Source organism: Scyliorhinus canicula, chromosome 8 (genome assembly GCF_902713615.1).
Source record: "Scyliorhinus canicula chromosome 8, sScyCan1.1, whole genome shotgun sequence".
Classification (NCBI taxonomy): domain Eukaryota; kingdom Metazoa; phylum Chordata; class Chondrichthyes; order Carcharhiniformes; family Scyliorhinidae; genus Scyliorhinus; species Scyliorhinus canicula.
Genome location: NC_052153.1, coordinates 39,485,951 through 39,503,938, shown reverse-complemented (window position 1 = coordinate 39,503,938; position 17,988 = coordinate 39,485,951). Strand labels below are relative to the sequence as shown.

The 17,988-nt window shown below is 45.1% G+C and overlaps 1 protein-coding gene across 3 annotated transcripts in view; it reads left to right on the top strand.

Moving 5' to 3' along the window:
• The window catches only part of LOC119970184 (ephrin type-A receptor 5-like), a 430,626-nt gene that overhangs the window by 317,292 nt on the left and 95,346 nt on the right, over positions 1-17,988 (top strand). For all 3 annotated transcript variants that reach the window (XM_038804402.1, XM_038804401.1, XM_038804403.1), the window contains exon 8: positions 10,057-10,159. In XM_038804402.1, the coding sequence (XP_038660330.1) occupies positions 10,057-10,159 (103 nt within the window). The remainder of the gene's footprint in view (positions 1-10,056; positions 10,160-17,988) is intronic.

Genomic DNA, 17,988 nt, shown 5'->3' with positions numbered 1-17,988 from the left:
AGCAATCAGCATGGTTCAAGGGTTTGATAAATAACAAGAGGCAGAGAGTGAGAACAATTGGGTCATTTTCAGGTTGCCAAACGATAACTGGTAAAATTCCTACTGGGATCAGTGCTGGGGCATCAACTATTTACAGTCCCCATTATGATTGGATGAAGGGACTGACTGTATTGCAGGCAAATTTGCTGATGACGCAAAGATAGGTGGGAAAGCAAGTTGTGAGGAGGGTCCACAGTGATTGCAAAGGGATAGATAGGTTAAGTGAATGGACAAAAAAAATCAGCAGATGGATTATACTGTGAGAAAATGTGAGGTTGTTGTGAGGGAAGAATAGAAACACAGATTATTATTTAAATGGAGAGAGATTGACGAATGCTGCAGTATATGTATCTTAAAACGTTAGCATGAATGTACAGTATATAATTAGGAAGGCAAATGGAATGTTGGCCTTCCTTCCAAAGGGGCTGAAGTATAAGAGTACGGAAGTCTTGCTACAGATTTCCAAGGCATTGTTGAGACCATACGTGGAGCAATGTGCTGTAGTTTTGGTCACCCAATTTAAGGCGGAACTTGGTTGAGCTTATACTCTTTGGCATTTAGAAGTAAGCGATGAATTTATTGAAACATGAAGGATTTGGAGGAGGCTTGAAAGTGTAGATGCTGAGAGAATGGGGGAATTTAGAACTCTGGGCAAATTTCAAAATAACGGGTCTCCCACCGAAGATGAAGGGGAGGGAGAACTTCTTCTCTCGGAGAGATGTTAATCTTTGGAATTCTCTTCCCCAGAGAGCAGTGGAGGCTGGGTCCCTGAGTATATTCAAGGCTGAGTTAGATGGGCTTTTGATTTACAAAGGTGTCAAGGTTTTAGGGAGCAGGCAGGGAAGTGACCTCAATGCAACAAATTAGATCTGCCATGATGTTATTCAATGGTAGAGCAGGCTCAAGGGGCCAAATGACTTACTCCTGCTCCTATTACTGGTATTTTTATGTACTAATCTGAGTAAATACCCCTCACTTGCTTGCGTGAGTGCCATTTCAGCAACTGTCAAGGAACATGACACCATGCAGAACAAAGCAAGGTAGAGGAATGGGTTGGCATCAGGTGGCACTCAATGAGCAAAATAACTGGAACTGAGGTAGACGTCTTAACCAGCCTATCTTGTCATTCGGCAGCATCTGTGGTGCCTTCAAATCTGCGTCTGGGGTTAGGGGATAGTGGGATCGGTCTTATCCCGCCACTACACCAGCCCCCCCCGGCTGCTCACTCAGAGACTGGTGACCCTATGCAATTAACTACCACAGAAAGTAGTTGAGGCCAAACAAGAAATTAGTTATAGCTCTTGAAGTTGAAGGGAGCAAAGAATATGGGGGGCAAGTTGGGAACAGACTCTTGACTTGGATGATCAGCCATGATCATAATGAGTGGCAGTGCAGGCTGGAAGCACCAAAGGGCCTACTCCTCCTATTTTCCGTGTTTCTGTGTGTTAACGCATGCCAATCCATGTCTCCCATTCGTACAATTTTCCCTTGCATCCTCCAAAAATAGTACCCACCACGGACAGTCCTTGGGAGCCATGCTGAGATTAGATGAAATAAAATTCTATTTATCTATTCCAACCAACGCTATATATAACAAAACACTGTCATGCATAAAACCCATTCAACATTTAAATTCCCTCAAGTACTTAATCCCCCATGGAAACTAATATTTGAATTCACAATTGTCATCAAAGACAGCTGATTCTCCGAAACCTCTTGGAGCTGTCAATCAAACTGTGAATTTACAGTACCCCACTATGATAATGACAGGTTATGGAAGCAGTCAAGCAGTAAATGCTATAATGATTGCACTTAGCGTTATGGCAACAAGCATTTCTTGAAAGTGAAAGCACTATTTTTTCCAACTTTCAGACAGGCTGGCTGCTTTCGTTCAATTTTTAAAGGGAAGGTGATACAAATAACCTGGCAGCTTGACAGCTCCACAGATCTTATCCACCCTTCATGAGCATTTAAGAACATAAGAACTAGGAGCAGGAGTAGCCCATCTGGCCCTTTGAGCCTGCTCCGCTATTCAATGAGATCATTGCTGATCTTTTGTGGACTCAGCTCCACTTTCCGGCCCGAACACCATAACCATTTATTACTTTATTCTTCAAAAACTATCTTTATCTTGAAAACATTTAATGAAGGAGCTTCAACTGCTTCACTGGGTAAGGAATTCCATAGATTCACAACCCTTTGGGTGAAGAAGTTGGATTGGATTGGATTGGATTTGTTTATTGTCACATGTACCGAGGTACAGTGAAAAGTATTTTTCTGCAAGCAGCTCAACAGATCATTCAGTACATGGAAGAAAAGGAAATTAAACAAAATTCAAGAAAAGACAAGAAAATACATGAGAATACATTCCTCCTAAACTCAGTCATAAATCTGCTTCCCCTTATTTTGAGGCTATGCCCCCTAGTTCTGCTATCACCTGCCAGTGGAAACCACCTCCCTGCACCTACCTTATCTATTCCCATCATAATTTCATATGTTTCTATAAGATCCCTCCCCCCGCATCCTTCTAAATTCCAACAAGTACAGTCCCAGTCTACTCAACTTCTCCTCGTAATCCAACACCCCTGCCCCCCCCAACTCTGGGATTAGCCTAGTGAATCTCCTGTGCACACCTTCCAGCACCAGTAAGTCCTTTCTCAGGTAAGGAGACCAAAACTGAACACAATACTCCAGGTGTGGCCTCATTAACACCTTATACTGTTGCAACATAACCTCCCTAGTCTTAAACTCCATCCTTTAGCAATGAAGGACAAAACTCCATTTGCCTTCTTAATCACCTGTTGCACCTGTAAACAAACTTTTTTGCGACTCATGCACTAGGACACCCACCCTCTGCACAGCAGCATGTTTTAATATTTTATCATTTAAATAATAATCCCTTTTGCTGTTATTCCTACCAAAAATGGATAACCTCACATTTATGTCCATTCTAAAAATTCATAACTCACGGACTGCGGGATAAGGCCCACACTACAATGAAAATGAGGTCTCGTTTGAGCACAGTACTGGGGAAAATAAGATCTGTTGGAAATGGGGGCAAGACGCCTAGATCTTGTTTCCCAGTAAAATTTTGGTTGTGTCATGGAGTCGCCATGACGCTGCAAAAATCCTAGGTCGCAATTCTGCCTTGAATAAAAATCTGCAGTTCTCCTTTAAAGGCTTCCAAAGGTTCACATCCCTTTGCATGAAAATATTTCTCCTCATCACATTTCTAAATAACCTACCCTTTATTCCAAGTCGATCCAGTTCTAAATTCCCCAGCAAACGGAAACACCATCCCATTATCTATCTTATCAATGTTGTTAAGAATTTTATAATTTTTAATGAAATTGCTTCTCGTTCTTCTAAATGCTGCGGAATATAGGCACAATCTGCTCAATCGCTCTTCGCAGGATAATCCCATGAAACAGGCCAATGAATCTTCATTGTACTCCCTCAAAAGCATTTGTATCTTTTCTTCACTAAGGAGATAAAAACTGTACACATTACCCTGAGTATGGACCCACCAGCGTACTATACAATTGTTGTAAAATTTTTTTGCTCTTGTTCTCCAATTCCTTTGTAATAAAGGCTTACATACCACTTGTTTTCCCAATTACATGCTGTAGCTGCATGTTAGCGTCTGTGATTCCTTTAACAGGACACACATTCTTTTGAACACAGCATTTTCCAGTCTCTCAGCATTTAAAATTATTCTGTATTCCTATTTGAAATGAAAATGAAATGAAAACCGCTTATTGTCACGAGTAGGCTTCAATGAAGTTACTGTGAAAAGCCCCTAGTCGCCACATTCCGGCGCCTGTGCGGGGAGGCTGGTACGGGAATTGAACTGTGCTGCTGGCCTGCCTTGGTCTGCTTTAAAAGCCAGCGTTTTAGTCCAGTGTGCTAAACCAGCCCCTGGTATTTTTGTACTCTTGCAGATAATTTTATATTTCTCCACATTTTATTCCATCTGCCACCGTCTTGGTTATTCCATTAATCTGTATAAATCCTTTTGCAGCCTCTTTGTATCCTTTTCATAGTTTACTTGCCGCCTCCCCCCCCCAGCCCCCGAGCCAACTTTGTAACATCAACAAAGTTAGACACATAATAAAAGCAAAATGCTGCTGATGCTGGAGACCAGAAATAAAAACAGAAAATGTTGGGCACACTCGGCTGATCTAGCAACATCTGTGGGGAGAGAAACAAAGTCAGCATTTCGAATACAGTTTGATTTTTTTCCAAAGAGTCATGTTGGACTCGAAAAGTTGACTCTGTTTCTCTCTTCACAGATACTGCCACACCAACTGCACATTCATGGCACTCTGTCACGGACTGGTGCCTGTAGAGGGACATGTGTTCCATCGATCCAGTGATCGATGCCAGCGATTGCAGCAAATCCTGCTGCCTGGGCAACCTGGTGGGCTCGGTCCACATTGAAATGTTTATAGTTCACGACCCGGTAATATAGATGCACGTCTGTATGGACATCTGCGATATCCCTGACAGATCCCCACTCAGCACCTGGAAGGACCCTATGGTGAAGAGGTTCAGGGCGACCATCACCTTGACGGCCTCCGGGAATTGGTGTTCTCCTCCATACACCCATAGTTCCAGGTACCTCATCATTTGGCATACATGCCGCACAGTCGCCCTGGTTAGCTGAGTCTTCAGCAACACGCACAGTCTGGCAGGTCCTCAAAGGACAAGCGCAGATCGTATACACGTGGCCTCCTTCGCACCTCCTCCTCGGCCTTTTGGACAGCCTGCTCCCCAGCCTCACCGGCTGACCCTGCTCCTCTGGGACAGCCTCCTGTTGTGCAGGGCCCTACCCGAGCAGCTCATATGCCTGCAGCCTCAATGCGTCCACAAGGGCTGCTGCAGCCAGACAGAAGGGAACCATTGATGGCTGAACACTCTCTGCAGGGGCAAAAGGGCAAACGTGTTAGCATGGTGAGTACTCCCATTCTCAACAGGCTGCACGGTGACCTCGGGTTGCGTAGCAACCTCCGTCTCCTCATGCCTCCTTCCCAGTCCCACCCTCTCACCCGTTGGCAGTTCCCCCCAACACTTTGCCTTCCACACCGCATGCCTGGCTCCATTGGTGCCTGGCACCGGGGAGACTCTGAACCCACCACCCGCCTCTGTCAACAGGGACTACCCATGCCAGCAATTACACTCTGTGGCCACTGTCTTGCGCCCCGCTTTGTTATTTATTGGCAGCACGGTAGCATAGTGGTTAACACTGTTGCTTCACAAGGCAGCATGGTGGCGCAGTGGGTACCACTGCTGCCTCACGGCACCGAGGTCTCATGTTCGATCCTGTCTCTGCGTGGAGTTTGCACATTCTCCCCGTGCTTGCGTGGGTTTCACCCCCACAACTCAAAGATGTGCAGGGTAGGTGGATTGGCCATGCTGAATTTCCCCTTAATTAGAAAAAATGAATTGGGTACTCTAAATTTTTTTTAAAACACTGTTGCTTCACAGGTTCGATTCCCGCTTGGGTCACTGTCTCTGCGGAGTCTGCACGTTCTCCCCGTGTCTGCGTGGGTTTCCTCCGGGTGCCCCAGTTTCCTTCCACAAGTTCCGAAAGACGTGCTTGCTAGGTGAATTAGACATTTTGAATTCTCCTTCTATGTATCTGAACAGGCGCTGGAGTGTGGCGACTGGGGATTCTCACAGTAACTCCATTGCAGTGTTAATGTAAGCCTACTTGCGACAATAATAAGGATTATTATTACTATTGAGGGTGTCCTCCTTGAGTGGGTCATGTGATACCCAGTCAGCAGGGTGGCACCAGGTCATGGGGTAGGGGTATCGCCGTGTGGCACCCACCGCCTCCATGCTAGGTGGCATGCGTGCGGGCAAGGCCCAGAGATGGGGTTGGGTGAGGGGGGTGGGCACCCATTGGGACCATAGCTGTAGTGTGCTGTGGGCCCTGTGAGCGGAACACAGGCTGTGACAACCAGTCCAGTGGCGAGATGGAGTGGGGTAGAGCCACAGTAGCCAGGCAGAGCTTAGGGATAGCTGGTAGTCCTGTGGAGGGGGCCAACTGATAGTGACACAAGTGCGGCCTCTGCCCTGAGATGGGCACTGTACCAGGGAGGGTACCAAAGGCCCTGGTGCATGTGTCCGCTGTCCAGGTTGTGCTCTGCTTGTCCCCTGTTTCCCCTGCAGTGGGCCAGCGCTTTGGATGTGTGAACTGAGGGTGGCAGGTAACACTGATGGGCCACTGGATGCACATGGCCATGCCCATCCTGTTGATAGATCAGCTGAGGTCTGAGGGTTCACACGGGGATGCCTGGTGGGGCTTGAATATGGCCAGTGTTGCTCTGCTCATTTATAAGACATGGTAGGCAGTCAGCAGAGTGCGCAGCCGAATGGCTGCCTTGCAGGCCGGAGCAATGGCAGTCCCTGCCTGGCCAGTTCGATCCTGGGGCACACACCCTGAACCCACGGCACATCTCCAAGTTAGTGCCCACTACTGCCCCTGGCTCCGGCCAGCGGCACAATTGTTTGCCCATTATTGCGATTTGGAAACCTTTCTTATCTCGTTTCCCTCAGCAACTATGGTTTCCGGTCCCATTTAAAAAAAAAATTAGAGTACCCAATTCATTTTTTCAAATTAAGGGGCAATTTAGCATGGCCAATCTATCTACCGCGCACATATTTGGGTTGTGGGAGCGAAACCCATGCAAACACGGGGAGAATGTGCAAACTCCACATGGACAGTGACCCAGAGCCGGGAACGAACCTGGGACCTTGGCGCCATGAAGCAGCAGTGCGAACCCACTGCACCACCGTGCTGCCCCCGGTCCCATTTTTAAATACTTATATGTGAACCGTGTTAGCATCACTTCTGCCTGATGGGTGCAGAGCATCGTGGAGGTGTTGCTCTTTTTACTCACAATATATATATGGCAGTCAATAAAGTTGCCCTTCTTTTATCTAGATATTGATATGATATGCTTTCAGAGTAGCCAGGTATCAAATTATACCACCACAAGGTTCAACCAGATATCGATCAAAGACCCCGCAACCAGTTAATTAGTTCAAGTTCAATAATACTTTATTTACACACAAAATTAACTGATACATGCAACATAAACACTACGAGCTAAACTACACGTAACAACTATGACAACCTGTACTTAACTTCAGGCACCCGGCTTAGGTCAGAGGAACAGTGGCCTTTGTTCGAATTTGGATCTGCTGGGTCTGGAGAAGTAACTGCTCAGCTGGGCTCATTCGTCTGGTAGCGGGCGTTGAACTTGGACTTGCTTCTGGTCGTGGTGCTGCAGTTGGAGATGGACGTTGCCGGAGCGCCAGGTCCAAAAGACATCGAACACATGGCAGTGTCTCTCTTTATCCTCGGGGGGTTGCGCTCTTTTCGGCGGTCCTTAGGTTTGGACCCAATTAATTGGGCAGTTCTCGATCACTGCCTTCGATCTGAGCCAATAAAGGGGCGGGTGCCTTGATGGCTGGGCATGTCCTAAGCGGTCATTGAACTTGCTGTTTATGCTTCCTAAGTAAAGGGAGTGGCACCGATGTGTCTGGAATTGTATCGGTTACCCGAGTATCAGTCCTTTATCTTACGGAGATGGGTTATTAAAATGCTAATCAGTTGGGGGTTTCGATGCTGTCTGGATTCTCTGCTCACCAATATACATGCAGGCTCTGTGCCTGCCTGAATCTTACATTGTCCACATTTCCCTTTAGGCTTTACGAAAGTCCATGTTTCTTGTAAGTGGCCATCCCAGATGTCTACAGAGTCCTGGAGAATACTGGGCCAAACCCGGTTATGATACGTTAATGCATGCAAATGCAGGTTTTGAATACCAATACCAGGGAAGGATTGCATTGATGGTTGGTTCGGCGCCCGGCGCCAGACACAATATTTGGCTGACGCCCAATTCTCCACCCGATCACAATTCATGATTCCATTGTCGCGAAGCAGAGAATCCAACCCATAGTCTTCTTTGGAGCTCAGAAAACTGTTAATCTTAACAAATCTCACTGTCCCCTTGACAGCTTTATCAATACCCCCTGCTCAGCTGATTGTATTTCTGGGATTTGGAGCTCATCCAAGCATTCATAATGAATTGCCATTGCACAGCAGGGACCACAAATCGTTCTGGACTGAATAGATTAAAAACTGTGAGGTCATTTGTTGTAACTGCTTCAATCACAGAATCACAGAATTGTTATGGCACAGAAGAAGGTCATTTGGCCCACTGTGTCTGTATCATCTCTCCAAATTAGCATTTTGCAGGTTATTCATGAAGGCCTACCTTCTCAACCTTGTGACTCACCTGAGATGTGATGAACCTCAGGTTAAACCACCACCAGTTCAGCTCTCCCCCCCCCCCCAAGTGGAAAGCAGCCTATAGTCACCTGAGACTATGATGACTTTACCTTTACCTATAACATAGTGCCATTCACCTTCCTTTTCCCTACACCCCTGCACATTTATTCTATCCAGATAATCATCTATGTCCTATTGAATGCCTTGATTGAATGAGCCTCCACCACAATTCCAGGCAGTGCATTCCAGGCTCAAGCTATCCCTTTGTATGAAAATGTTTTCTCTCACATGAAATGAAACATCACGTTTGCTTCTTTAGCAAATCACTTTAAAAGTGTGATAACTTGTTCTGGGTACTTTAATGAATGGAAACAGGCTCAATAGTCCACTCTGTCCAGCTCCCTCATGATTTGAACATCTCTATCAAATCTCCTCTTTGCCTTCTTCTTTCAAAGGAGAATTGTCCCAACCTCTCCAAATTATCCATATAAATGAAGTTTCTCATCCCTGGAATTATTCTTGTAAACCTCTTCTGCACTCTTTCCAATGCATCACATCCTTCCTGCAGTGTGGCACCAGAACTGTACACAATACTACAGCTGAGGTCTAACTACTGTCTTCTATAAGTTCAGCATAACCTCCTTGCTCTTGTATTCTATGCCCCTATTAATACAGCCCAAGTAACTATATAGTTTATTAACTGCTCTCTCTACCAGCTTGTCATCTTCAATAATCTGTACACATATACATCCAGATTCCTCTGCTACCTCACCCCATTCAGAATTTTCCCCCTTATTTTGTATTGTCTTTCCATTTTCCTCCTGCCAAAATGCATCACCTCACATCAAAAGCTGAAAATATGGCTGACTTTTCAATCATTTAAAAAACAAAATCTGAATCACAACTCTGTATAATGAAAAATAGCACTTCATCCAGTGGTGAAATTCATCTGAAGACTTTTCCACATTCACAGTGTCAGCAAATTTAATGGTCCCTTACCTTTTCAAAGCAAATCTCTATCATTAATCACAGCGCTATAAACATACATATCATACCGCGTTTTATTATAACGTGAAGTTAGCAACAATGCTCAAAAGGTCCCCGACTCCAGAACAGACTTCCCCCATCATTCACCACACATCTGAGCTGCTGTGAACCACATCTGCTTTAGAAACCTTCAGGAGCCAGCCAGATTCTATCAAAATCACAAGGGTATCTGAAATCACTGCCCTGCAATGGAGCTGCAAGTGTTAGGATGGCTGCATGCGTACAAATGGAATGGGGTGGAAATTCAGGAATCGCGTCCCACCCACGTCTTTTACCCGCATTGGGATGGAAATTCTGGCCCAAAGTGCTCGTCTTGTTTCCTGCTTTTACAAATGCTATCGTAAACGTCAACAGCGAAGGAATGCCCCAGAAATGTGATTCCTCAGAAACAAAAATGTCATGGGTGTTTAACATTTTATAAGATGCTGACAGATAATTTACTATTACAGAAAAATTGTTTTACACAGGCAAATTACTCGTTCATATATGTCAAACAATGCTTTGGTTGTGTCATTATATCTCATGTCCACAGATCAAGTGTTTCATTATTCAGAATATCTTTGGCTGTCAGGCAATGAGGTCTTTTTCTTCAAAGTGTTTTTAATAACTCTAGGCATGTTTCATTATGCATTTTTAATATTTGCTTCTTCATTTTCTGTTTCTAGCCTTACCTGCCAGTGCTCAGAGTCAGGTGCCAATCATCGGTGTCTCTGTGGCAGTGGGAATGATCCTACTGGCAGTGGTGTCTGGCCTGTTACTTAGTGGAAGGTATGAGAAACATGATTATGCTGCTCTAATGTCTAGTCAAAGTGAACACAGTTGTTGCAAGCAATACATTAATATGTCAAATATCTATGTTGCTTCAGATTATTTCACAGATAAATGGGCGAGATTGTAGCGGGACTGAAAATTCCCGCCCAACGTCAACAAATTTTTGCCTGCTCTCCAAATCGTCCGGTCCCACCCGTGCCGCTGTGGGTAGGGTTGCAAAATCCCAGCCTATGTTTCCTTTGCTAATGAAAGATTTAGAAGGAAAAAATGGATTGACCTCAAATTTATCTGGGTTTTTAGTGTGAGTTTTAGTGCTAAAATTCCGCTTATTGACCATTTCATGGGTGGATTCCGGGTTAGGATCCAATTGCACCCCATAACAAAAGCATTGCAATTTTTGATAAGTCTGAAGACTTTCAATTTCAATTTAATGACTAATAAATGAAGTTTAATGGTGTTTGGGTCCTCAAATCCAATGACATGTGTTTTTAATATACCGAGGCCAACTTAGAACTAAAGTATTTGTTGCCAGTATCGCCTGTTGCTCACATCAGCTAATACAGGTGGAAGTGCTTTACTTTGCTGTGCATAACCTCCAGAAACCTTCAAGAGAGAATGCAGTAGTTACCAAGTTTTAGTTTTATTTCTTTCTGCTTTGCACATGGATTGAACAGGAATGGCTTCTGGTTGTCTGAATGCCTTTGGGACCCCCGGGAATATTTTGGCACAGTGTTCAGACTGAGTGCCAACTCTGCAATTTTGTATGGCTATTAACTTGTGTACAATTTAAAAGGACGTTTAAGAGCAGTGCCAGATAGACCAAAGGTGGGTAAGGCAGCATTTGAGAAGACTACCTTACTATATTACACCCCCTGGACAACTTTGTAATCCAAAAGTACTTGTTGTTGGAGATTCCTGTGGAGGTAAAGCAGCTGCTATGGACGCATGGAGTGGAGTATTAGGAAGACCATCCCATGAAAACTCCTCAGTGTCAGCTACAAAGGTCAACCAAGCTCAGCTGATGAATCTTGAATGAAGAACAATGTAGGAGTCTGAAGTAAATTAGATACCACTTAGGAAATATTTTCTCCTAGTTTTTGTGATTCACGTTAACATAAACTTCTGTTATTTTGCAAACAAAAACATATAATCATAGAATTTACAGTACAGAAGGAGGCCATTAGCCCCATCGAGTCTGCACCAGCCCTTGGAAAGAGCACCCCACTTAAGCACACGCCTCCACCTTATCCCCGTAACCCCACCCAACCTTTATTGGACACAAAGGGCAATTTATCATGACCAGTCCACCTAATCTGCATATCATTGGACTGTGGGAGGAAACCAGAGCACCCAGTGGAAACCCACGCAGACACAAGGAGAATATGTAGACTCCACACAGATAGCGACCCAAGCCGGGAATCGAACCTGGGACCCTGGAGCTGTGAAGCAACTGTGCTAACCACTGTGCTATCGTGCTGCCCTTCATAGCCCTCAGTGCACGGGATTTCTTCTTATGGGTGTGGGTATGTGTTCAATCAGTGATGCAGCTTATACAAACCTATGAAATACAGCAAAAATGGCTATTTGGCCCCTCGAGCCTGCTCTGGCATTTCGTAATATCATGGTTGATTTGTATGTGTTGATTTCCACATCCCATCCACACCTGGTAACCTTAGGGAATCAGCCTACCTCTGCCTTAAAAATATTCAGTGTTCCCGCTTCCACTGCCTTCTGAGGCAAAGAGTTCCAAAATCGCACAAACCTCTGGGAGAACAAATTTTCCTCATCTCTATTCTCTCAGAGCGACCCTAATTTAATAAAGTGCCACCTAGTTTTGGACTCACCCACAAGAGGAAACATCTCAATGTCTACCTTGTCAATTCTGTTCAATGTCAACATGAGAGCAAGGTGATGAATTAAAATGGCAAACAATAGGAAGGTTGGGGTCATGTTTGCAAATTGAGCCGAGGTTTCCACAAAGCTGTCATCCTGTCTACATTTGGTCTCTCCCAAGTTAGAGGAGGTTTTATTGTGAGCAGTGAATACGGTATACTAACTTGATAGAAGTACAAGTAAATTGTTGCGTGATCTGCACGGAGTGTTTGGACAGTTAGGAGCGAGGAGGTTAAAGAGCAGGTGTTACAATTTAGGCAGTGAGGAGACAGGAGGTGAAAGGGCAGGCGTTACACCTTGTGCAATAAGGAGACATGAGGTGAAAGAGCAGAATTTCAATTTTTGGCTTTGAGGAGACAGGAGGCAAAAGGGCAGGTGTTACACCTTGTGCAGTAAGGAGACAGGAATTTTCCTTTGTGGGGAAATTTCATATAGGGCACCTTTGCTGATGGCTGAAGAGACTAATCTGTGAGAGACAGATTCTGCCACATAAAGTGAAGTAATCATCGGGTGTTGTTCGGGGTTGTTGTTTTCAGTGGTGGCACCTGTTCCCAAGCTGCTGTAGTCACTGATCATTGTGGTGGCACATGCTGGCCACTAGGTGATGTTGCCATTTTCCTCTGACATCACCTAGTGTCTCCCAACTGTTAAAATCAATGCTCAGGACCTTCATGAAATGCTTGCAACCAACCTTGATGAGCATCTTTAGGCTCCGGCATATAGAAAATTCCTAGGTAGGCAACAATCTTTCTCCTTGAAAATGTGTCCAAGCCAGTGAAGCCACATATGCTTGATGAGTGACAACGTAGTGGGAGAACTGCTACCTTCATAATTTTGTCCTTGGCATGAGATGCCAAGAATATTCTACAAGAAGCAGAGGTGAAAGTTGTTAAGCTTCCTCTCATGATTTCAATCATACATTATGGTGCTGAGAATGCAGGCCTTACATTCCATCAGCTTGCTTTAAAGAGTCAGCTTACTGTTATTGCTTGACCATGATTTTATTGACACTTGCAGTCAGGGAGAACAAGTTACTATGAAGATTCAGAGGCAAGCTGCCAGGTTACAGTGACTACTTGCCATACACTTGGCTAATGACCCCCTCTGCCACCTGGCCACACAGAGGGCTGCTTGTCTGTGATGAGGGCCATATAGAAAGAGGGACATCATGAACAAAGCCATCGGGGCCCCGAAGCAACATCTTCACTGTTGGTGCACTCAGATGGAGACTTCCGGTACTCAACACTTCGTGTGTCTAAGTTTAGTGCCTGCTGGCTGCTCCACCTGGCTGTCAGAACTAGACACTTGGGGGGCCTCTCAAGGAGAGGGGTAGCGAGAAATGGAGGAGGAAGAGGATGAGGAAGAAGGGAGAAAGCATTCAGGATCCCTTCGCTCCAAACAGGGTCATTGTGATCAGCTATTCAGACCAGGATTCCCCTGAAATGTCACCAACACCACAGTTGATTTAAAATTTCCCATTTTCACTTCATCTGCAATGTAACATCAGTGTCTCTTTGATCAAAATGCTCACATGAAAGAAATTGACAAAAAAGCACTTGTATTGTAGCACTTTTGAGACCACAGGAGATCCCAAAGTTCACTCCAGTCAATGATTTATTGAGGTGAGGAAGGAGCAGTGCTCCGAAAGCTAGTGTTTGAAACAAACCTGCTGGACTTTAACCTGGTGTTGTAAGACTTCTTATTGTGCACACCCCAGTCCAACGCCGGCATCTCCACATCATGGCAACATTGACATCCCTGAGTCAGTGCCTCAGCAATTCTTTGGAGAACAGATTATTGGATTCTGGGAGGACTGGCAGCTCCTTTCAGCACTGAGATGCAGAGTCATAACAGTAGCAATCTGAACTTGCAAGTTCCAACCATGGATCTCGTGACTTTCTTGGCAACACTGAGAATGTTGGACAACCTCCACCCGTGCAGCAATGAAAGATGAGGCATCAGTCACCCTATGCTGCATCATGGGTGCATCCACAAGTCTTGCCTCAGTATTGGTCACCACTCAAAAAATCACCTGTGTGTAAGACCACCAGCATCCCTACTGCTTTGAAGTTTATGTGCTAATCTCAACCCTATACTATCCTGTAAGGCACGCACACAGCCGATTGTTGAGCTAGTGGCTATGAGTGTCAGGTCAAATGATGGTGCTTCTTCAACATGAGACTGCAGTGGGTAGCCAGGTTCCATAATGAATCTTTAGGATACCCTTGTCTCTGCCTTCCTTCCCATGGTGCAGTTACCCTCTTCCCAACCATTTATCCGAGCAGGTGGGTATCATTCCTCTGTCTTTCCAGCAGCAGCTAAAATGTTTACTACCACCTGCTAGTCAGCTAGTGCTTCCAGCCACTGACTTCCTAAGGAGGAAAGGAAAAGAACAGGAGTTGGAAACTCAGCAGGCTATTTCCAGCCCCTTTAACGTTGCACCGGGAACATTTCAGAACTTTGCTAATGACCTGATCACACACTTTGGACATGATGTACTTGGCAGTGGATGGACCAGGCATGCTGGAATGGTTAAAGTTGTGAGTGGGTGGGGATCTCTCTGGATCCCAGTTCTGTAACGTGCAGGCACACTTCACTAATATGGTTACTCATTTTCCCACGGGGTCAGCCAGAATGTTCATGGAATTTGAACTCCATACCAGCACACGCAACCACCCATCGTGCCTTGTCATGATTCATAGAAACCAAAGCATAGTAGTCAATAAATATGACACACAATTGCGGATAGATGCACCCATGTATGATGAATTGTAAAGGTATCAGTAAAAGAAAAAAATTCAATGGATTAAGATGAATGTTAATAATTAAACTGAAAATATTTTGTCAAATTCAGTGAACAAGGATACAAACTCAAATGTTAATGTCTGCCAATCTTCCTCAAGCTCACGTACATCTGAGGTAATAGTGCCATGTGCCTGTGGTTTTAACTCCATCAACCTTTCTTGCTGTTTATTCAGGTTGAACCAGTGGTCCCTCTACCTCAAGGAACCTATTCAAGCAAGCCACAGCTTTAAATCGTAAATCTCATCTACTGAAGATGATGATACACATATGCCAAATCCTCCTTCCCACATCCCACTTCCTCCTCAACCCACAAAAAGTTCTGACTTCCAAGTCCCAGCTGGTGTAAGCATACACTTCTTAATTTCTACTTAGAACCTCACCACGGCCTTATACCCTAACCCTTTTTCCACTTAGATACCAAAAAACTGCAATGAAAGTAGACCAAGAAGACAGTGATGATAAAAGCATATGTGAACATAGGCCACTTGGCCCTTCGAGCCTGCTCTGCTATGTTAGCCTTTGGCTGCTGTTGTGTAAAGAGTCAAGATTTCTGCTCCTTTTCCAAAAACACCTTTATTTTCCTTTAACACACTCTACTAAACTCTATCACGACATCACATGCCCCAAAGGCCACCTGAAGCCTCTTTGCATAATCAGTGTCAATTATTGGATACTTAACATAAATGAAACATCTAATTAGAATGTCTCTTAACCCATTCCTTAACACGCTATTCAATGAGACCATGGCTGATCTAATTGTAACCTCAACTTCTTTGATAACTGTCACCCCTTTGCTTATCAAGGATCTATCTCTGCCTTCAAAATATTTAAGGACCATCATCTTCCATCACCTTTTGAGCAAGAGAGTTTCATAGACTCACTATCACTTGACTTCACACTCATAGCCACCAGCTCAGATACTGACACTATGGATATCTCGGAGGCAGGATCTACATGTGGTGAGAAAGTGGGCACAAGTGGACTCCAGCTTGGCAAATGGAATGGTGCAGGTGCCAGCTGGCCAGAGGTCAAGGTTGCACATGCGTTCTACTGCAGAGGTATCAGATGAGGACCATTGACGACGATGCCGAAGAAATACTTGGTGCATTGGGAAATCTGCCCTAAAACCAGCATTCAGTGTTGAGAAACCTGGATCCAGTTTGGCACAAGGCTTTATGTAGAACTTGATGCTCATCCGTTCTACCATGGAACGGATGGCCAACTCCAGCAACACACATATGGAACTAACCATAAAGCAAAGCCTGATGGCTGATGTCTCAGGTTCCATTGTAGCACACACAACTTTTACCAAATGTCTGAGTGCTGCAATGGAAGTCCAGACATTGAATTGACAAGTTCAGGTTTCTGCCATCTTAACTGTGGATACCAGAGTTCCGAGAACTTGCAGGATGCTACAACAGTCCAGCAATATATCCTCCAACAGATTACTAGGATTACTGAAACACTGCCCCAAGGCAGTAGCTCCAAAGAGATATGAACCTGCTGTCTTTTCTCAGGAGCTCACAGGGAATCACCGTCGTGGGCAAAAATCCATGGAGTATTGGAAACATAGATCTCTCCGGCAAAATTGCAATTTTCAACCCCCCCCCCCCTCACCGGCGGAGTAATGCGAAACATGATGCGATAGCCCAGGAAACTTCCTTAGATATATTAGCGTGTCATTAGCGAGCACTCACTCCGGGACTCCCCCCACCTCACTGAATATTCATTGGGCACTGGTGTGACATCATAGCAATGCTATTTACAACGCGTTTATAAAAAGGTGAACCTGGAGACCTCACCTCTGAAGGGGATACTGGAGGTGAGCGTTCAGGCAGCCATCACCCTCCAGGGTGTTTAATGCTATGGGGGCACCAGAGGGGACACAGATAAGTTCGACTCAGGGGGTGGGGTTCAATATCGTGAACTCAGGGGCGGGGTGACCCTTGCTTTAAGCGGTGTGAAGGCTGGCATGCAGGCAGAGTATCTCGTTTCCTTTTTGCTGAACATGTGTCAAAATCACCGCTGAGGCAGTATCTGTTCTTAGTAATGGCTGGAAAGTGGGTGGGACGAGGTGGTACAGAAGGTCAGCACTGAATCAACTGTGAGTTTCTTGGGTGGGGTTCCATGAATGGCTGCTGGGGAAGATTGGGGGATTCAGGAATGGGGTGCATCTCTGCCTCATGAGTCATGAAGACCCTCTCACTGGGGGGGTGGGACCACTGCAGTGTGAGTTGAAGCCCCACACTCAGGCGTAACTGAGGACATTGTGGCTAAGCTGCATGGAAGTTCAAATCCACTTGTCGGGGATGTTTAACGGTCAGGTATTAATTAATATTGGGGTGGATGGCAGTGGCTGATGAAAGGCTTGTCAACTCTTCAGCCCTTGTGCCTGGGGAATGAGGGTGTCCTCTAGAGATGTGCTTGTCATGTGAATTGCAGGCTTCACTCGAATCAGCTGTGCCTTATCTTCCATAAGAGGCAGACATTTGCCTGATATGCCACTTCACCCTTCCTTGACTAATCAGTTGTGGCAATTAAATCTGCAGAGATAAATATCTGTTCCACTGATTGGAGCCAAGTTCTTAACCGTTTATAAAACCCTTTTGTTACAGTTTTGTTTGTACTTCAGCCTCACACTGCCGATGTATGGGCACCCTGTGCGAAGAGGGGTGGAGAAGGAGGAGGACCTCCTCTTTATCCTGCTCCTGAGCCCGGCCAAACTTGCCATCAACAGATCTAGGAAGCGGGTGACTGAGGCGGATGTCCAACCCGACTGTGTGCCCCTGTACTATTGGGACATTCACGGCCAGGTGTCCCTGGAGAAGTGCAGTGTCGACTGACAACCACAAGTACCTCCTTGCCCGTTGGGTACCGCAAAGCCTGGGGTGCTTTATTGACCCTTTTAATCCTATTTTAATTTGATGTTTTAAATTTCATTTGTGATTTGCTTTTTGTTTAAGGCAGTTTCCCTTTAAGGAACTGTCCCTTTGGTTTGTCCCTCAGTTTATTTGATTTAGCTTACTTAGTTATTTGTGTTGACCAAAATAGTTGAAAGCGTTGAACTCCAAGCCTCATGCAAGTGTTGACATTCCAATGATGTGTACCCCTATGCAAGGCATGATGGT